The sequence below is a fragment of the Hoplias malabaricus genome, chromosome 4 (assembly GCF_029633855.1).
Source record: "Hoplias malabaricus isolate fHopMal1 chromosome 4, fHopMal1.hap1, whole genome shotgun sequence".
NCBI classification, from domain to species: domain Eukaryota; kingdom Metazoa; phylum Chordata; class Actinopteri; order Characiformes; family Erythrinidae; genus Hoplias; species Hoplias malabaricus.
In genome coordinates, this window is record NC_089803.1 from 13005211 (window position 1) to 13027573 (window position 22363).

General features: G+C 38.2%; 1 protein-coding gene across 1 annotated transcript; it reads right to left on the reverse strand.

The window, feature by feature from the left end:
• Positions 1 to 1098: 1098 nt before the first annotated feature.
• LOC136695306 (zinc finger protein 850-like) lies at positions 1099 to 19140 on the reverse strand. Its single transcript, XM_066669316.1, has 2 exons — positions 19084 to 19140; positions 1099 to 3864 (listed from the first exon to the last, which is right to left on the reverse strand). The coding sequence occupies exon 2, from the start codon at positions 3714 to 3716 to the stop codon at positions 2274 to 2276; it is 1443 nt and encodes a 480-aa protein (XP_066525413.1). The 5' UTR covers positions 3717 to 3864; positions 19084 to 19140; the 3' UTR covers positions 1099 to 2273.
• Positions 19141 to 22363: the final 3223 nt, after the last annotated feature.

Here is a 22363-nt window from a genome sequence, read left to right on the forward strand (position 1 = left end):
TGACTCCAGGTAGGCTCTGGACAGTGGTTACAGACAATTAATGTATTAATGATTGTTTTATTTGTTCTCCATGTTTTTTATTTTATGCCTTTTTGAGGTTCCAAACCATAAAGATATCACATTCATATTCTGGAGATAATTTTTAGTTTGTTTAATTTTTAAAACTAGAAGCACCAAACACCAGTCACTGTGACCGATGTGATATCACACAGTAAAAATATCCAAATTGGCAATCTGTCTATCATCTTCAAAAAACATTAAGATGAATGATGGAAGGACTGAATAATTGAAAGACAAACCTAGTGATAATTTTATATTAGTAACAACATCCTTGTATAAATTCTAGGTGGATTTAGGACATAGATTCACATTTGGGTAAAACCAACACAGCACTTGTAGGGGGGCAGCCGTGGGCATAAGATTAAAGAAGTGAGCTTGAGGCTGGTTCAGTTCCCGGGAGCGCCAAGGAAAGATTCATCCATGGCTGAGAATTGCCCTTGAGGAAGGCACCTAGCCCCCAAACTGCCGAGGTGGTCACAGCCTTCTGCTCCGGTTGTGTTTTCACTGCCCCTAGTGTTTGTGAAGAATTGCTCACAAGTGTGTGTTCAATATCACACATGGGTCAAGTGCAGAGAGATAATTGTCCTAAGTGAATCAATCCCTATTTTCTTAAACAGATGACTCGTTTGACTCTTTTTAGGTACAAGTTAGTCAGACAAGCACAGCGATTAGTGTTAATGATGTGCATTTATATATACATACATTATATATATAATTTATATATTTTATATCATGTTAATTCATCCTGCTCTGAACTTTTATGTTATAATAAATGCTTTTGACACGTGTTAACTAAAGGAATTAATAGATTACTTACAAATGTCTATTTCTAAACTGTATTTTACACACTACACTTAGATGAAATCTGCATGGATATTAAAGTAAGAATACTTTCTGATGAAGTCTCTAGAAGCTAGCAAAATAAAATAGCAGTTTAGAGCATCACCAAACTATTCTTAAGTAGCTATCAATCATGAGTGCATTATAAATCATCACTGCTTGCCATTTCTGTCTTAGCTGGTGTAAAAATTGATTGATTCATTCCTTTATTAATCCCAAAGCAGAGATATTCACAAACGATACAGAAGCAAAGGGACAGCAATAATAAGATAATATGCTAAGCTTAAACATTGAGTTCTAATAACTGAGGTGTTTGTATTATTTCCATTAAAGCAAGGCTTAAAACACCCCAACCTCTAACACTGAGAAGGCACTTACTACAGCAGTTGTATATAAACAATGAACAGTTGGTCGGGAGTGTCTCCACTGCATGCTTATCTTGCCGCAGCGATAAGCAGGCTTGGCCTTCACGGCAATCAGAATATAGTCTGTTTTAATGTGTGCTGAGGTCCTGATAGCCCAGCTTCATGTCTTCTCGGCTCTGAGAAACAAATTGCTCCACCAACGCTGATCTTTAATCTTCCAAGGGTATACAGTCCCGCCAAAGAAGTAAGGACATAGTGATGATATGGCAGACGGCCAGAAACATCTCCTCCCCCAGCTCCAGGAGAAGCTGCTCTGAGTCCCGGCTGTGCTCCAGAGCATTGCAAAGCCCCTGAAGGACATCCTCAGAGTTGGTCGGCTGTCTCCTCACCTGCAACAAGGTCTGACGGTGACAACATGAGAGTTTGTCAACTCCACACTGTACCCATGTCCTTCATCCGTTTGCTGGATGATCCCTACAGGCTCCTCTGGGTCAGACTGGATGGGTGGTGTGCTGGGCTGTGTGTGGTGCTGCTGAACCCCAGACCGTGCCTGTGGTTTAGTGTAGTTGTTCCACTGAAATAAGGAGGGAACCGCCCCGACTTTCAACGTCCTTTTTCTCTGTGATTTACTGATAATTTCGTTGCTACTAAAAGCTATGTCTGCTGAATATCATGTGACTGGTTAAAGTGAAACAATCTCATCTTATTTTGTTTAACGACTGAAGACAAAGTTCAAACTTTTGGAAAACAGTGGAAGATCAATACAGAGTCAATCTTTAACTGGGGCACAGTAGAACACAATAGTGACTGAGGAGGAAAATAATGATCTGTAACAATTAATTCTGAAGCCACAACTTGAAAATAATAAACAAAATTCCATGAACAATCAGTGGCATCTGGTATCACAGTTCAATCACACGTCTCCAAATCCCCAACAATTACACAATTCAGCTTTAAGGATAGTTTTAAATTGAATGTGACCCAATCACATTAATCCCTCATTCAGTTCTACTGCTTCTGTTCTGGATGAACGCAGTGATGTTTTTGGACAGAACTCTGACGAGTAAAACTCTTCCCACACTGTGAACAGTGATACGGTTTCTCTCCTGTGTGAATGTGCTGGTGTTTTTGGAGATTACTATGTTGAGTAAAACTCTTCCCACACTCTGAACAGTGATACGGTTTCTCTCCTGTGTGAATGCGCTTGTGTTTTTGGAGACTACCTTGGTCAGTAAAACTCTTCCCACACTCTGAACAGTGATACGGTTTCTCTCCTGTGTGAATGCGCTTGTGTTTTTGGAGACTACTCTGTTGAGTAAAACTCTTCCCACACTCTGAACAGTGATACGGTTTCTCTCCTGTGTGAATGCGCTGGTGTGTTTGGAGAGTACTCTGTACAGTAAAACTCTTCCCACACTCTGAACAGTGATACGGTTTCTCTCCTGTGTGAATGTGCTGGTGTTTTTGGAGATTACTCTGTCGAGTAAAACTCTTCCCACACTCTGAACAGTGATACGGTTTCTCTCCTGTGTGAATGCGCTGGTGTTTTTGGAGATTACTCTGTACAGTAAAACTCTTCCCACACTCTGAACAGTGATACAGCTTCTCTCCTGTGTGAATGCGCTGGTGTGTTTGGAGACTACTCTGTTGAGTAAAACTCTTCCCACACTCTGAACAGTGATACGGTTTCTCTCCTGTGTGAATGCGCTGGTGTTTTTGGAGATTACTCTGTACAGTAAAACTCTTCCCACACTCTGAACAGTGATACGGTTTCTCTCCTGTGTGAATGCGCTGGTGTTTTTGGAGACTACTCTGTACAGTAAAACTCTTCCCACACTCTGAACAGTGATAAAGTTTCTCTCCTGTGTGAATGCGCTGGTGTGTTTGGAGACTACTCTGTCCAGTAAAACTCTTCCCACACTCTGAACAGTGATACGGTTTCTCTCCTGTGTGAATGTGCTGGTGTTTTTGGAGACTACTCTGTTGAGTAAAACTCCTCCCACACTCTGAACAGTGATACGGTTTCTCTCCTGTGTGAATGCGCTGGTGTGTTTGGAGACTACTCTGTACAGTAAAACTCTTCCCACACTCTGAACAGTGATACGGTTTCTCTCCTGTGTGAATGCGCTGATGTCTTTGGAGACTACTCTGTACAGTAAAACTCTTCCCACACTCTGAACAGTGATACGGTTTCTCTCCTGTGTGAATGCGCTGGTGTGTTTGGAGATTACTCTGTTGAGTAAAACTCTTCCCACACTGTGAACAGTGATACGGTTTCTCTCCTGTGTGAATGCGCTGATGTGTTTGGAGACTACTCTGTACAGTAAAACTCTTCCCACACTCTGCACAATCATGAGTTTTCCGCTTGTGTTTACTCATCTGAGTTTTTCTGTCAGATGTGTGGGGAGGAACCAAGCATGTTTCCTGAGAACTGGAGCTTCTGTCCTCCATATCCACACATTTAATCCCTCCTGATGTCAACGTTGTGTTGTATTCCGCTTGGAAATTATTCTTGATACACTAGTGGAAGAACTGTGGAACTCAGGAACTCCTGGACAACAGGAGCCAGAGAAAATATCCAAAGAGATGTTCTTCTGTCCTGGAAGAAAAAGAAGACACAAAGATAAATTAGTTAAATTCACTCTCCCCTGGCGACCAATATTCTGCCGAATGTGTAGTCAGTTCCACCTTCAGTACTGTACCTGAAACAGCAAAAATAAGCCAGTGTTGCCTAATGGTGCAGGAATAGAGCAACATCCCTATCTGTTTTCATACCTTTCAACGTTCTGAATGCTGGCAGGTTCTATTCCCATGACCAGAAGGAATATTGTGGATGGAGGAGAGATAATAAAATTCACATTATTTAGAGGATGCTGTTTCTCTAAACAGTTCTCTTTGTTTATTTTGCTCTCGTAGCAAGAAGAGGATGGATTTTGCCGTTTGACACCCCACAACCCAAGGTTTCTTACTTCTGCTCTGACCAATCTTTTCCTGTCACTTTTGTTTCAGCAGCACCCACTTGGTGCTAATACCCAGAATTCTGTGCAGTTTCTTTGTGAAAAAAACTCTGAAATATGTAGCACTCCCCTGTTTTTTTCCTGGATCATTCTGCTCTGCAATAAAAAACTGAAGATCCAGAGAAAGAAAGAGACAGAATTAGAGTTTTAATGTTAGAAAAAAATATTAAACACCATGAGTCTCTCTCTGATATTTAACACACATTTCCTTTCAGGAAAACGTGGTATAAACAGTATGTAACAGTCTCTCTCTGACGTTTATCTTCTGTAAAACTAGTGTTATAAATTAGTGCTGGGTGATATGAGTACAAATCAACATTGTTTAATTTTACCATGATTTAACACGATTACTTGTTGTATTTTTGACCCTCATAGTTCAGTGACGAGGCTTGTGCTGTAAATATGCTCCAGTATTAAAGCTGGGATATTTTTTCTAATGTTGCTGGGCGCTTGATCTTTTTTTTTTTTAGCACTATTTATATTTGGTGTGTGATTGTGCTTTGGCTGAAACTTTTTTTTTTCGCCTCAGTGTTTACATTTGACTTCTTTTTGTTCAGTGTCGTCTTAATTATAGTCAAACCCAGCACGTACAAACCACAGACACTCTGTTTTTCTTTGATGTGAGACACTCGAGTCGCTCGGTCGATCTCTGTGTTTAGGTCACTTCCATGTGACAGATAGGGGCAGAATCATGTGACTATAGCTTGTTAGTGTGGTTTTAAAGGGACAGTACATGAACACAGTGGGGACATAACAGAATAAAAATAATCTATATTATTGATATAGACTAGATTATCCAGTGGATTGTTTCCCCCCATCAGTACGGCATGTGGCTTAACAGTGAAATAAAGAACACATAGCGTAGGTTAAGTTTTGTGTCAACTTCCCACCCAGATTGCTACATTTTTTACCTGTTTGTCCATTGACACAGTATGGTTTTCATTAAACTGTAGTACATGAGCACACAGGTTCTTTTCTTGGTGGGGGTGTGTTGCAGTATATGGTGGGGGTTAATGGTGTTATAGACTGTAGTTGGTCTGTGATTCATATGATTTGACGTGTGTTAATCTGCAGAGTAACTGCCAAAATTTTACTACAACAGTGTGGAACAGTTTTACAGGCGCTAGGACTGTTTAAATGAATGATTCCCTAAATCTTGACACAGAATTACAGTGAAAAGGTGCATACAACACATTTATACGTAATGTACAGGGAGCATGAAAAACCTGTTACATTGTGTAGGCATAAAGTGCCATGAGAGCCATATGAGATGCATTGATCAGTTTTGAAAAAAGTCATATACACAAACCCAAATATTTTTGACTATCCAAGATGTGATACCAGTCATAAACAGTGATGTTTAATGCAGAAACCTGCCAACTACATTTCAGCCATCACCCATGCATTGAAGACTTGCCTCTCTCACAATCATGAACAAAACCTGGGATAGTGTAAAATGATCAAACGTACAGAGAACTTTCTTCCTGACATCCTTGTTGATATAGATGAAGCCACACCAGAGAAAGAGAGCAGGCATTCCTCTGAGAGAAACTATATGGTCTTTTTGTAGCTTTGTGTGACCTTTTGTTATACCCCTCAATCCCATGGTGATGGATCTAAATGACTAATACGTTGACTTAATTATTAAATATGGAATTACATAAATTAAATATATATAAGGCCCTTCTAAAATATTTGGTATCAGACTGGATTGGGAACAGATTGGCAACAGTAACAGATTTGACTGACAACAGTCACAGACTGGACTGAGAACAGACTGAATAGGGCACAGAACGAACTGGCTATAGACTGACAAACTGATGACCAAGCTGTGCCCGTGCTTTTCTGCATGCACGTGAGGAAACCCCAGAACCTCCAGTTTCCAAACTTCTGATCATCCTGAGATAGAATGAAATCACCCAGTTGTGCTCATACATGATCCTGTGTATGTGTAAATAAACTCCACTCAACACCAATCACCAGGCTCCTGACTCGTCAATGCCGAATTTCTAACACCTCCAAAATGATGGGGAGAAAAAGAACATTGACAAGAAAGGAATTCAAGAATTGGAAAATACAATCTCGTTTACAAAAGAAGTAGTCAGCGAGCAGCTTCTTGTCTGTTGTGAAGGAAAGGTGGTGACGGATCTAAATAAAAACCAAGTCTTAATATCAAAACACCTGCCGGATCCAAATGCAGGGGTCTGAGACAGTGATAGTTTTAAACTTTTATTATCAATTTAGCAACTGTGAGAAAGGACCAACTCAAGGCCTGAGACCTGAAGCCAGAGGTTGTTATTTGGTAAAATTTGTTTGGAAAACAATTAAAGCATTGTCTATACAGCAACCTAAAAATTCGTGTAGTTTAAGAATAATAATAAAGGGTTGTGATGTATTTGGGAGGACAGGGAGAAGCTAGATAGGAGGATGTGAAAAAACAGAAACATAATGAATAGGGAGAAAAAGGAGTATGGGAAAGAGTAAAATGGCCTTGAGTATAGATAAGAACCTTTTCTAAGAAGCACACAAACTTTCTTTTAAACCTAATAGTAAACCATGTCTGAAGAGTTAACCTGTTTTATGAATGCTTTTTGCTATCTCTTTTCACACTTACCGGGTTGGTGTGATTTTACTTTAACCTGTTTAAATAAAGTAATGAACCTGTTCTCTTTTAAATCTGAAGCTTGTGTCTGAAATTTTTTAGTTATTAATTTTTTATAGAAATAATGATTTTTAATAAGGCATATACTAGACCTGTCGCAATTATTATGATCACGATTATTTGAGCTAACCGCGATCACATTATATTTTATTTCAAACCCAACAAGCAGAATATCCATTACGTCTATTTCTAAACAAATAGCGCTATGACACGGCTGTATAAGGTGCCAATAAAACAAACCGAGAAATCATCTGCGGATCCATCACCGTGGTTCACTGAAATTGGTTCTTCCTGACAGTTGGCCATTCCTGAGGTTCTCGGCCTCTCGAGTATCTTAGGCTACGTTCACACAACAGGTAAAATTATACCAAATATGATTTCGTGACCAAATCCGATTTTTTAAACTGACACACACAAAGAACGATGCTTCAGGCGCTGAAAAGAAGGAAACGGCCGTCTGTTTCATACAAAGCACTTTTGTTTTTTAAATTAATTAATGGGACCGGACTGGTGTTTTACTGCAGCGCTGTGTAGCAAAACCTCCATTGTCTTTATTCCCAACGAGCTCTATGTTAAAAATAGAGTATTAATTAAAGAATATCAAATTGAATATTAAAATGTGAACTGATTTTTCTTTTACTCTAAGCGCAATTTCCCATGTCTTTCAAGAACACTCACGAGTCTCAAAAGAGTAGACGACGAGCACAGATATAATGAGTTTAATGTTTTCAGGAGCCACACTTATACAGCTTCATACCGACACGAACAATATAAAACTGATATAGAATTACTAAAAAAGGTCTTGTTTGTTTTATTTAAAAAAAACCCACCTTTATACAAATTTCCACGTGTTTTATTTTCTCATAAATGAGAGATAGGAACTTGGTTTCAGGATTTTCACAGGTTTTTCGTTTCCCAGTATTTTTTACAAAACAGAAATCCTTTGACCTGGCCATTTTCACCTCCTAAACACCTCAATTTTTTTTTAAAAAAAGAAATGCTTTGGACCGCAGTCCAGCAGCCGGAGTGACATAAAAATCACATGAATTCTGACCTGACCTTTCAGACAGAGTTGAATTTCCAAAGACGGACAGGGATCATATGAAAGTGGCCCAGTATTTTAAAAGTATTTCAATTTAACCTTATATTTTCGGATACATAAGTATTTTGGTATCACCTAAATGTAGTTAACACCGTTAATGTTACGTACGTTATTCTATAAACTGCTATACGTTACATACATAATATTGAACCTTTTTTTTCTCAAATGACAAGCTTTATAGCTAACCTGTTTAACTCTAGCTAGCTCTTTTTTCCCCTCTGACATAGAAAACATTTAAATAACATAAGAATCGCTCATACATGAGTTATTTTGAGTAATTATGTGGTTTGATGGCGTATTTTACAAGATGATGTGAGCATTTTTGTGGGTTTTTGTGTCACACAGAACCGCATACCTCAGTATAAGAAATAAAATAAGAAATAAAACTGCTTAAACACATTAAGGTACTAGCTAAGTAGGTTAAAATACATTCTCAATCTCAGTGCTGGTTTTTGGTGTAATGTAATGTTTTAAATATATAATTCCAAATACTCTAATCCTTTATTAGGGAGTAGCAGTGATGTTGGGCTAGTGATTAATGGGTTGAAGGAGGTCATATTGAAAACAATAGAAGCCTATTTACTGCGAGAAAAAAAAATAAACAAAAGCATGAAGTAGTTTATTTTTGGAGTTGTGTTACTTAATTTTTTCAAAATTAACTATGAACATGAACTAATTCATTTTCTTTATGTAATTACGTAAAGATGGACTGCAGTAAGAAAACTAGTGGGGCAGTGAATAATGCAGGTGGGCAGGGAGAAAAGCAGATAGGAGGTTAATTTAAGTTATTTAGATGAGATCTTTAGCATCGTTTGTACTAAAACCTGATAATTTTTTACATTTGAAGTTCTGTAGTTAATGAATCTGCATGCATAAGCAGTTTACAGCTTTTCAATAAATATTTTTAAAGAAAATATATTGAAGAGAACAGAACATGTACATAATCTTTATATGTTTAATTATAGAGCTGGAATTCTACAAGGAGTACAACTGAGGTGACTACACTTGAGCGTTCTTTCACTACACTGCACATCCTGAAGATCTTTGTTTTCCAGGCTGACAGAGATGAGGATACGGCTGATATTTCCATCATTGTTGAGGGCAGTGAGGTATTGACAAAGTGTGACAACACAGCAGAGCCTTGCAAACTGTTGATTGAACTGATGTGTGCCATGAATAAGTGTCAAATGTGTACTTCCACACATTTGAGGAAACTCAAACTGTTTTAAAGAACCATTCTGCCTTTTTTTTTTTTTTTTTTACTTTTCCAAACATACTGGTGAATTTTAAGTGATTTGTTATATGGCCTTAGCATAGTATATTTGTAAAGAAAAGTCTGAATTTAAATGGCAGTTCTTAGGGTGTAAAACCAATTGTTTTTTTTTTTTTTGAAAAACAGCATTTGAATGTTAATTGGATTTATGAAATCATGACACTGCCAATTTCAAATTTCAATGCCATTTCAATGTATTTTCTATTTATTGATTTTATGTACTGTTTGTATACATTGCAATTGCTGTATGTTTCCATTGTTTCAAGGATGTATGAAAAGCACACTTACTGATACTACATTGTCAGATATGTTGTCATTGTGGTGGTACCCTCAATTGTACATATTTGTACATTTAATTAGGGAACATGATTATAATTGTAGATTTTAAAATGTGTTGACTTCATACACCCTGTTTTTTGTTATATATTTCTATAATGAAATACTACAAACATGTATGTCTCCCACCGCAGAAGAGAATGCAATGTACCTTTAAGGAACAAAACTGGACTTTTAAACACTTGTACCTTTTACTGACTAATAATGTACCTTTTTTCTTTTTTTTTCTGAGTGTGTAAGTTATTTAATAAAGCAGTAATTTCACTACGAACCTGATTGTACCCTTTTCTGAAGGGAGGGTAGAGTGTGTGTTGGGGGCGGTGTATACAAATAAACTATTACAACAGACAATGAGCCAGATCTCGACAGAGTCTGGCACTAATGGCGTGCTTCTGGCTCAAACTCGGCCGTGGTCCGGTTATCTCGATTTAGTTATGGCTTGCTGGACTAGGGCCGAGTCATTTGAGCCGTGCCTCAGCCACAACACTCGGCCGACTCTGTGCCGAGAGTTTCCTAGACTCGGGTCAGAACTATCGGTCCACTCTACGGCCGTACATCACGACCGAGACAATGCCGACTCCACGTGCCGGCATCGGCCCGAATGTGTGTAAAAGTCTCTCTCTGATCTTCATCTTCAGTGAAACACGGTATAAACGGTGTGTAAAAGTCTCTCTCTGATCTTTATCTTCAGTGAAACACGGTATAAACGGTGTGTAAAAGTCTCTCTCTGATCTTTATCTTCAGTGAAACACGGTATAAACGGTGTGTAAAAGTCTCTCTCTGATCTTCATCTTCAGTGAAACACGGTATAAACGGTGTGTAAAAGTCTCTCTCTGATCTTTATCTTCAGTGAAACACGGTTTAAACGGTGTGTAAAAGTCTCTCTCTGATCTTTATCTTCAGTGAAACACGGTATAAACGGTGTGTAAAAGTCTCTCTCTGATCTTTATCTTCAGTAAAACACGGTATAAACGGTGTGTAAAAGTCTCTCTCTGGTCTTTATCTTCAGTAAAACACGGTATAAACGGTGTGTAAAAGTCTCTCTGATGTTAATCTTCAGTAAAACACGGTATAAACGGTGTGTAAAAGTCTCTTTGATGTTTATCTTCAGTGAAACACGGTATAAACGGCGTGTAAAAGTCTCTCTTTGATGTTTATCTTCAGTAAAACACGGTATAAACGGTGTGTAAAAGTCTCTTTGATGTTTATCTTCAGTGAAACACGGTATAAACGGTGCGTAAAAGTCTCTCTCTGGTCTTTATCTTCAGTAAAACACGGTATAAACGGCGTGTAAAAGTCTCTCTCTGGTCTTTATCTTCAGTGAAACACGGTATAAACGGTGTGTAAAAGTCTCTTTGATGTTTATCTTCAGTGAAACACGGTATAAACGGTGTGTAAAAGTCTCTCTGATGTTAATCTTCAGTAAAACACGGTATAAACGGTGTGTAAAAGTCTCTCTGATCTTTGTCTTCAGTAAAACACGGTATAAACGGTGTGTAAAAGTCTCTCTCTGATCTTTATCTTCAGTGAAACACGGTATAAACGGTGTGTAAAAGTCTCTCTCTGATCTTTATCTTCAGTAAAACACGGTATAAACGGTGTGTAAAAGTCTCTCTCTGGTCTTTATCTTCAGTAAAACACGGTATAAACGGTGTGTAAAAGTCTCTCTCTGATCTTTATCTTCAGTAAAACACGGTATAAACGGTGTGTAAAAGTCTCTCTCTGATCTTTATCTTCAGTAAAACACGGTATAAACGGTGTGTAAAAGTCTCTCTCTGGTCTTTATCTTCAGTAAAACACGGTATAAACGGTGTGTAAAAGTCTCTCTCTGATCTTTATCTTCAGTAAAACACGGTATAAACGGTGTGTAAAAGTCTCTCTCTGATCTTTATCTTCAGTAAAACACGGTATAAACGGTGTGTAAAAGTCTCTCTCTGGTCTTTATCTTCAGTAAAACACGGTATAAACGGTGTGTAAAAGTCTCTCTCTGATCTTTATCTTCAGTAAAACACGGTATAAACGGTGTGTAAAAGTCTCTCTCTGATCTTTATCTTCAGTGAAACACGGTATAAACGGCGTGTAAAAGTCTCTCTCTGATCTTTGTCTTCAGTGAAACACGGTATAAACGGTGTGTAAAAGTCTCTTTCTGATCTTTGTCTTCAGTGAAACACGGTATAAACGGTGTGTAAAAGTCTCTCTGATGTTTATCTTCAGTAAAACACGGTATAAACGGTGTGTAAAAGTCTCTTTCTGATCTTTATCTTCAGTGAAACACGGTATAAACGGTGTGTAAAAGTCTCTCTCCGATCTTTATCTTCAGTAAAACACGGTATAAACGGTGTGTAAAAGTCTCTCTCTGATCTTTATCTTCAGTGAAACACGGTATAAACGGCGTGTAAAAGTCTCTTTCTGATCTTTGTCTTCAGTGAAACACGGTATAAACGGTGTGTAAAAGTCTCTCTGATGTTTATCTTCAGTAAAACACGGTATAAACGGTGTGTAAAAGTCTCTTTCTGATCTTTATCTTCAGTGAAACACGGTATAAACGGTGTGTAAAAGTCTCTCTCTGATCTTTATCTTCAGTGAAACACGGTATAAACGGCGTGTAAAAGTCTCTCTCTGATCTTTGTCTTCAGTGAAACACGGTATAAACGGTGTGTAAAAGTCTCTTTCTGATCTTTGTCTTCAGTAAAACACGGTATAAACGGTGTGTAAAAGTCTCTCTCTGATCTTTATCTTCAGTGAAACACGGTATAAACGGTGTGTAAAAGTCTCTCTCTGATCTTTGTCTTCAGTGAAACACGGTATAAACGGTGTGTAAAAGTCTCTTTCTGATCTTTATCTTCAGTGAAACACGGTATAAACGGTGTGTAAATGTCTCTCTTTGATGTTTATCTTCAGTAAAACACGGTATAAACGGTGTGTAAAAGTCTCTTTCTGATCTTTATCTTCAGTGAAACACGGTATAAACGGTGTGTAAAAGTCTCTCTCTGATCTTTGTCTTCAGTGAAACACGGTATAAACGGTGTGTAAAAGTCTCTCTTTGATGTTTATCTTCAGTAAAACACGGTATAAACGGTGTGTAAAAGTCTCTTTCTGATCTTTATCTTCAGTGAAACACGGTATAAACGGTGTGTAAAAGTCTCTCTCTGATCTTTGTCTTCAGTGAAACACGGTATAAACGGTGTGTAAAAGTCTCTCTTTGATGTTTATCTTCAGTAAAACACGGTATAAACGGTGTGTAAAAGTCTCTTTCTGATCTTTATCTTCAGTGAAACACGGTATAAACGGCGTGTAAAAGTCTCTCTCTGATCTTTGTCTTCAGTGAAACACGGTATAAACGGTGTGTAAAAGTCTCTCTGATGTTTAACTTCAGTAAAACACGGTATAAACGGTGTGTAAAAGTCTCTTTCTGATCTTTATCTTCAGTAAAACACGGTATAAACGGCGTGTAAAAGTCTCTCTCTGGTCTTTATCTTCAGTAAAACACGGTATAAACGGTGTGTAAAAGTCTCTCTCTGATCTTTATCTTCAGTGAAACACGGTATAAACGGTGTGTAAAAGTCTCTCTTTGATGTTTATCTTCAGTAAAACACGGTATAAACGGTGTGTAAAAGTCTCTCTCTGATCTTTATCTTCAGTGAAACACGGTATAAACGGTGTGTAAAAGTCTCTTTCTGATCTTTGTCTTCAGTGAAACACGGTATAAACGGTGTGTAAAAGTCTCTCTTTGATGTTTATCTTCAGTAAAACACGGTATAAACGGTGTGTAAAAGTCTCTCTCTGGTCTTTATCTTCAGTGAAACACGGTATAAACGGTGTGTAAAAGTCTCTCTCTGATCTTTATCTTCAGTGAAACACGGTATAAACGGTGTGTAAAAGTCTCTCTTTGATGTTTATCTTCAGTAAAACACGGTATAAACGGTGTGTAAAAGTCTCTCTCTGATCTTTATCTTCAGTGAAACACGGTATAAACGGTGTGTAAAAGTCTCTTTCTGATCTTTGTCTTCAGTGAAACACGGTATAAACGGTGTGTAAAAGTCTCTTTCTGATCTTTGTCTTCAGTGAAACACGGTATAAACGGTGTGTAAAAGTCTCTCTTTGATGTTTATCTTCAGTAAAACACGGTATAAACGGCGTGTAAAAGTCTCTCTCTGGTCTTTATCTTCAGTGAAACACGGTATAAACGGTGTGTAAAAGTCTCTCTGATGTTAATCTTCAGTAAAACACGGTATAAACGGTGTGTAAAAGTCTCTTTGATGTTTATCTTCAGTGAAACACGGTATAAACGGCGTGTAAAAGTCTCTCTTTGATGTTTATCTTCAGTAAAACACGGTATAAACGGTGTGTAAAAGTCTCTTTGATGTTTATCTTCAGTGAAACACGGTATAAACGGTGCGTAAAAGTCTCTCTCTGGTCTTTATCTTCAGTGAAACACGGTATAAACGGCGTGTAAAAGTCTCTCTTTGATGTTTATCTTCAGTAAAACACGGTATAAACGGTGTGTAAAAGTCTCTTTGATGTTTATCTTCAGTGAAACACGGTATAAACGGTGTGTAAAAGTCTCTCTGATGTTAATCTTCAGTAAAACACGGTATAAACGGTGTGTAAAAGTCTCTCTGATCTTTGTCTTCAGTAAAACACGGTATAAACGGTGTGTAAAAGTCTCTTTCTGATCTTTATCTTCAGTGAAACACGGTATAAACGGTGTGTAAAAGTCTCTCTGATGTTAATCTTCAGTAAAACACGGTATAAACGGCGTGTAAAAGTCTCTCTCTGATCTTTATCTTCAGTGAAACACGGTATAAACGGTGTGTAAAAGTCTCTCTCTGGTCTTTATCTTCAGTGAAACACGGTATAAACGGCGTGTAAAAGTCTCTCTCTGGTCTTTATCTTCAGTGAAACACGGTATAAACGGTGTGTAAAAGTCTCTCTCTGATCTTTATCTTCAGTAAAACACGGTATAAACGGCGTGTAAAAGTCTCTCTCTGGTCTTTATCTTCAGTGAAACACGGTATAAACGGTGTGTAAAAGTCTCTCTCTGGTCTTTATCTTCAGTAAAACACGGTATAAACGGCGTGTAAAAGTCTCTCTCTGGTCTTTATCTTCAGTGAAACACGGTATAAACGGTGTGTAAAAGTCTCTCTCTGATCTTTATCTTCAGTAAAACACGGTATAAACGGCGTGTAAAAGTCTCTTTCTGATCTTTATCTTCAGTGAAACACGGTATAAACGGTGTGTAAAAGTCTCTCTCTGATCTTTATCTTCAGTAAAACACGGTATAAACGGTGTGTAAAAGTCTCTCTCTGATCTTTATCTTCAGTAAAACACGGTATAAACGGCGTGTAAAAGTCTCTCTCTGATCTTTATCTTCAGTGAAACACGGTATAAACGGTGTGTAAAAGTCTCTCTGATGTTAATCTTCAGTAAAACACGGTATAAACGGTGTGTAAAAGTCTCTTTGATGTTTATCTTCAGTGAAACACGGTATAAACGGCGTGTAAAAGTCTCTCTCTGGTCTTTATCTTCAGTGAAACACGGTATAAACGGTGTGTAAAAGTCTCTCTGATGTTAATCTTCAGTAAAACACGGTATAAACGGTGTGTAAAAGTCTCTTTGATGTTTATCTTCAGTGAAACACGGTATAAACGGCGTGTAAAAGTCTCTCTTTGATGTTTATCTATAGTAAAACACGGTATAAACGGTGTGTAAAAGTCTCTTTGATGTTTATCTTCAGTGAAACACGGTATAAACGGTGCGTAAAAGTCTCTCTCTGGTCTTTATCTTCAGTAAAACACGGTATAAACGGCGTGTAAAAGTCTCTCTCTGGTCTTTATCTTCAGTGAAACACGGTATAAACGGTGTGTAAAAGTCTCTTTGATGTTAATCTTCAGTAAAACACGGTATAAACGGTGTGTAAAAGTCTCTTTGATGTTTATCTTCAGTGAAACACGGTATAAACGGCGTGTAAAAGTCTCTCTTTGATGTTTATCTTCAGTAAAACACGGTATAAACGGTGTGTAAAAGTCTCTTTGATGTTTATCTTCAGTGAAACACGGTATAAACGGTGCGTAAAAGTCTCTCTCTGGTCTTTATCTTCAGTAAAACACGGTATAAACGGCGTGTAAAAGTCTCTCTCTGGTCTTTATCTTCAGTGAAACACGGTATAAACGGCGTGTAAAAGTCTCTCTTTGATGTTTATCTTCAGTAAAACACGGTATAAACGGTGTGTAAAAGTCTCTTTGATGTTTATCTTCAGTAAAACACGGTATAAACGGTGTGTAAAAGTCTCTTTGATGTTTATCTTCAGTGAAACACGGTATAAACGGTGTGTAAAAGTCTCTCTGATGTTAATCTTCAGTAAAACACGGTATAAACGGTGTGTAAAAGTCTCTCTCTGATCTTTATCTTCAGTAAAACACGGTATAAACGGCGTGTAAAAGTCTCTCTCTGATCTTTATCTTCAGTGAAACACGGTATAAACGGTGTGTAAAAGTCTCTTTGATGTTTATCTTCAGTGAAACACGGTATAAACGGTGTGTAAAAGTCTCTCTGATGTTAATCTTCAGTAAAACACGGTATAAACGGTGTGTAAAAGTCTCTCTCTCTGATCTTTATCTTCAGTAAAACACGGTATAAACGGTGTGTAAAAGTCTCTCTCTGATCTTTATCTTCAGTAAAACACGGTATAAACGGTGTGTAAAAGTCTCTCTCTGATCTTTATCTTCAGTGAAACACGGTATAAACGGCGTGTAAAAGTCTCTCTCTGGTCTTTATCTTCAGTAAAACACGGTATAAACGGCGTGTAAAAGTCTCTCTCTGATCTTTATCTTCAGTGAAACACGGTATAAACGGCGTGTAAAAGTCTCTCTCTGGTCTTTATCTTCAGTGAAACACGGTATAAACGGCGTGTAAAAGTCTCTCTCTGGTCTTTATCTTCAGTAAAACACGGTATAAACGGTGTGTAAAAGTCTCTCTCTGATCTTTATCTTCAGTAAAACACGGTATAAACGGCGTGTAAAAGTCTCTCTCTGATCTTTATCTTCAGTGAAACACGGTATAAACGGCGTGTAAAAGTCTCTCTCTGGTCTTTATCTTCAGTAAAACACGGTATAAACGGTGTGTAAAAGTCTCTCTCTGATCTTTATCTTCAGTAAAACACGGTATAAACGGTGTGTAAAAGTCTCTCTCTGATCTTTATCTTCAGTAAAACACGGTATAAACGGCGTGTAAAAGTCTCTCTCTGATCTTTATCTTCAGTGAAACACGGTATAAACGGCGTGTAAAAGTCTCTCTCTGGTCTTTATCTTCAGTAAAACACGGTATAAACGGTGTGTAAAAGTCTCTCTCTGATCTTTATCTTCAGTGAAACACGGTATAAACGGCGTGTAAAAGTCTCTCTCTGATGTTTATCTTCAGTAAAACACGGTATAAACGGTGTGTAAAAGTCTCTCTCTGATGTTTATCTTCAGTAAAACACGGTATAAACGGCGTGTAAAAGTCTCTCTCTGATCTTTATCTTCAGTGAAACACGGTATAAACGGCGTGTAAAAGTCTCTCTCTGGTCTTTATCTTCAGTGAAACACGGTATAAACGGTGTGTAAAAGTCTCTCTCTGATCTTTATCTTCAGTGAAACACGGTATAAACGGCGTGTAAAAGTCTCTCTCTGATCTTTATCTTCAGTAAAACACGGTATAAACGGTGTGTAAAAGTCTCTCTCTGATCTTTATCTTCAGTGAAACACGGTATAAACGGTGTGTAAAAGTCTCTCTCTGATCTTTATCTTCAGTAAAACACGGTATAAACGGCGTGTAAAAGTCTCTCTCTGATCTTTATCTTCAGTGAAACACGGTATAAACGGCGTGTAAAAGTCTCTCTCTGGTCTTTATCTTCAGTGAAACACGGTATAAACGGTGTGTAAAAGTCTCTCTCTGATCTTTATCTTCAGTGAAACACGGTATAAACGGTGTGTAAAAGTCTCTCTCTGGTCTTTATCTTCAGTGAAACACGGTATAAACGGTGTGTAAAAGTCTCTCTCTGATCTTTATCTTCAGTGAAACACGGTATAAACGGCGTGTAAAAGTCTCTCTCTGATGTTTATCTTCAGTAAAACACGGTATAAACGGTGTGTAAAAGTCTCTCTCTGGTCTTTATCTTCAGTAAAACACGGTATAAACGGTGTGTAAAAGTCTCTCTGATCTTTATCTTCAGTAAAACACGGTATAAACGGCGTATAAAAGTCTCTCTCTGATCTTTATCTTCAGTGAAACACGGTATAAACGGCGTGTAAAAGTCTCTCTCTGATCTTTATCTTCAGTGAAACACGGTATAAACGGTGTGTAAAAGTCTCTCTCTGATCTTTATCTTCAGTGAAACACGGTATAAACGGCGTGTAAAAGTCTCTCTCTGGTCTTTATCTTCAGTAAAACACGGTATAAACGGTGTGTAAAAGTCTCTCTCTGATCTTTATCTTCAGTGAAACACGGTATAAACGGCGTGTAAAAGTCTCTCTCTGATGTTTATCTTCAGTAAAACACGGTATAAACGGTGTGTAAAAGTCTCTCTCTGATGTTTATCTTCAGTAAAACACGGTATAAACGGCGTGTAAAAGTCTCTCTCTGATCTTTATCTTCAGTGAAACACGGTATAAACGGCGTGTAAAAGTCTCTCTCTGGTCTTTATCTTCAGTGAAACACGGTATAAACGGTGTGTAAAAGTCTCTCTCTGATCTTTATCTTCAGTGAAACACGGTATAAACGGCGTGTAAAAGTCTCTCTCTGATCTTTATCTTCAGTAAAACACGGTATAAACGGTGTGTAAAAGTCTCTCTCTGATCTTTATCTTCAGTGAAACACGGTATAAACGGTGTGTAAAAGTCTCTCTCTGATCTTTATCTTCAGTAAAACACGGTATAAACGGCGTGTAAAAGTCTCTCTCTGGTCTTTATCTTCAGTGAAACACGGTATAAACGGTGTGTAAAAGTCTCTCTCTGATCTTTATCTTCAGTGAAACACGGTATAAACGGCGTGTAAAAGTCTCTCTCTGGTCTTTATCTTCAGTGAAACACGGTATAAACGGTGTGTAAAAGTCTCTCTCTGATCTTTATCTTCAGTGAAACACGGTATAAACGGCGTGTAAAAGTCTCTCTCTGATGTTTATCTTCAGTAAAACACGGTATAAACGGTGTGTAAAAGTCTCTCTCTGGTCTTTATCTTCAGTAAAACACGGTATAAACGGTGTGTAAAAGTCTCTCTGATCTTTATCTTCAGTAAAACACGGTATAAACGGCGTATAAAAGTCTCTCTCTGATCTTTATCTTCAGTGAAACACGGTATAAACGGCGTGTAAAAGTCTCTCTCTGATCTTTATCTTCAGTAAAACACGGTATAAACGGCGTGTAAAGGTCGTACACAGTAAAAACCTTTACCTTCAGTAAAAACAGGTCCTGATTTCTCTCCAACACAGCTCTCGTGCAGAACGGACGCGTCTGTGAACAGTGTGAAGACAGCAATACTAGTAAAGCTGATCCCCATAGCAACAGGAAGTTTCATTTTTCACAATAAAAGACTCTGGTGTATAATACCTTAAAATGTGTAAACATGCATATTATTATAGAAGTTAATTCATAACATGCTCTAAAGCTTTTCATAATTTTATATCAAACAAACATCACTGTTCTCTCACACTGTGTGTGACACATACTGAGGCGTATTTCATTCACATTGATGAATTATGTGCATTATTTTAATAGCATACTGCTAAACAATACAGTGTCAATACAAACCTATAGTGAAATTAACTTTCCAGATCCTCCTCTTTCTCTAAACATGTATAATATGTTTAAAGATACATTAATTTACTCACAAATCTGAATTTAAAAAGGGCTTTTTTCAGCAGTAAATTCAGTGGTGGTTGAAGTGAGGGGTGTGTGTGTGTATATATATATATATATATATGTGTGTGTGTGTGTGTGTGTGTGTGCGCTTTTAAACGTATTTATATATGTATAATATTTATACAAAATCTCATAAAAACATTGTTTGGAACATTAAACACTGGAATTTTCCATTATTTCGTAAGTTAAGGCTTTATGTTGTTTCAGCAATAACGTCATACACCTGTAGGTGGCAGTAAAGCATCATGATAGCGTGTTAACACGAAATGATATGCTACGTGTTAACACAGGGAATCCAACACGTTTAGAGACCAACGGCGTTCCATACGTGCAGCTCAGCCGCACATAACGGTTACAGTTAGAAGTTTAAAATTGAGTGGACAATGGCTTTAACTTCCATCATGGGTTAAGCCATTTTCTTCCATCATCCTAACAGTTACCATTTGAGATACAAGGATTTATTTTGACTGCAGCAAAATATATTATATCAAAGAGAACATATATATCATAGAATAAAAATACATTTTCCATGTTCTAGTGTGTCCCATAAACTTAGAACACTGACATACTGAAGTCATTTACTTATTATATATGACATTATATTAAATATAAAACTATTCCATGGACAAGAAACACTAGACAATGTCATGCTTGAATAAATGAACCTGGCCTGGCCACCTCTGCTACCCCTGTATTGTATTTTGCAAAAGAGCTTTGTGTACGTATGCCATTCAGTGTAAAGTAATGACTAATCACTTCCTTGGTCAAGCTCAATTCTGATTGAGGCAGCTTTCATATTTCACATTTTTACACACACATATTTGGTTATATATATTAATGCATGCAAACACAGTCTCTTTCTCTGTAAGGCATTGATCAGTCTCTTCTCAGTGGGGCGGGTCCTCTGGCTGAGCTGGATCTGTCTGAAGGCCTGTACAGAGTGAGTCTGCTGCCTCCAATAGAGCCTGGCCAATGGTGTCTCAGCATGACAGCCCATGGACCAATCACATTCAATGTCTTAGGTGAGCAGGCCTGCCCACTTTTCTGTAAACAAAGATCAGAGCATTTATTAGAAGCAGCTACAACAGAGCCTAAGGTCACCCCCTCGGGTTTTGGCCAAGGTGCAGTGGAACTGTGTTCTCTGGAGTTCTCGGGGATGGTGTTTTCTGGAGTAGAATAGAATAGAATAGCTTTTATTGTCGCTGAGAAAACAATGTTCAGAACAGTGTTAAAAAAACGTGTGAAATACAGTTTTAGCATCCTCTCTCAGACAGCAGTTAAAATATAAAAAATCTATACATGTGCAAAATAGCAGATTGTTCAGAGCATTAACACAGAATATAAATATAGGCTTAGTTTAAAAATGCTGTGTGCAATTTCTTGTCCATTAGAATGGGTGGTTGTCTGTTGATTATTCTAATGATTGTCAATCAGGATGGGTTGGTTAAGGTGGGGGGTTGATGGCTTGATGGCTGATGGGTTGATGGCTTTCACAGCCTGGGGATCGAAGCTGTGTTTCAACCTGTTTGTTTTTGCTTTTAATTGTCTGAAACTCTTATTGGAGGGGAGGGGGGAAAACAGAGTGTGTCCAGGGTGAGTGATGTCCATTGAAATGCTGGTAGCCTTTTTCTGGAGTCGGCTGTTGTACATGTCGCTGAGGGTGGGTAGTGAAGATCCTATGATTTTTTCCACCCCTCTCACCACTCGCTGTAGGTCTCTCCTGTCCTGTGCTGTGCAACTGGCAAACCAGACTGTGCAGCAGTATGTCAGGATGCTCTCAATGGTGGCTCCATAAAAGTTCACCAGCAAGTGTTGAGGGAGGTGGGAGTGCTTCAGCTTCCTGAGGAAGTAGAGTCTCTGTTGTGCCTTCCACACTAGGTGTTGGGTGTTGAAGGCCCATGTGAGGTCAGCAGAGATGTGTACTGCCAGGAACTTGAAGTGCTCCACTCTCTCAACCTCCACTCCATTGATGAGGAGGGCCGTGGTCTCTGTGCGGGTGTAACAGCTACATATAATACATTTGCAATAAGCTGGAATGACCCAAACTTATCAGCAATTAAACAGTAAATAAACAGTTAACTCTTGCTTTTTATGGTGGTCTTAAAATAGAGCATTCCCGAATATGAGGGATCAGCATTAACTGGACACAATCTGTAATCTGTCTCCTAGGAGATGGCACTTTGGACTTCTTCTATTACTTTGCAGAGGAGATGAATGAGACTCACCCAGGGCTGAGAAGAGTGGAGGGCAATCCAGTGGCAGGTGTTTTTTTTATTTTTTTTATTGGAAACTGCACTAAACACTGTACATCCACTCACTGGTCATTATATTAGAAACACCAGCCTTGTACTTCAACAAACATTGTTATAATAATAATAATAATAATATTTGGGGGTCATGGTGAGGAGTGTCTGGATAGGGAGTGAGGATGACTGTCTGTGAGGAGTTTTGGTGTGTTACCACAGTTAATTTAAGATAATTTAATATGGCCATATGCAAGTGTAGAATTCAGCATCTGCTTCCAAAATTTGCATTAGGACATTTTTTTCTTCATAAAACATGAAGAAGAGTTTGCTCTTTCTCGGAAAGAGGCAAAATAAGCTCCAGTAAGGATGCACTCTCCATATATAGCTCTTTTTGTACCAATGTAATGTATGCTTCGAAGGTTTCCCGGAGAATTATTATTGCACTCCCAGTCTGGAAATGAGATAAAAGGGCACTGTCTGTGAGAAGTGTGGTGTGTTCTACCTGTGTCTGTGTGGGTTTTCTCCGGCTGACTGTCTGTGAGAAGTGTGGTGTGTTCTCCCTGTGT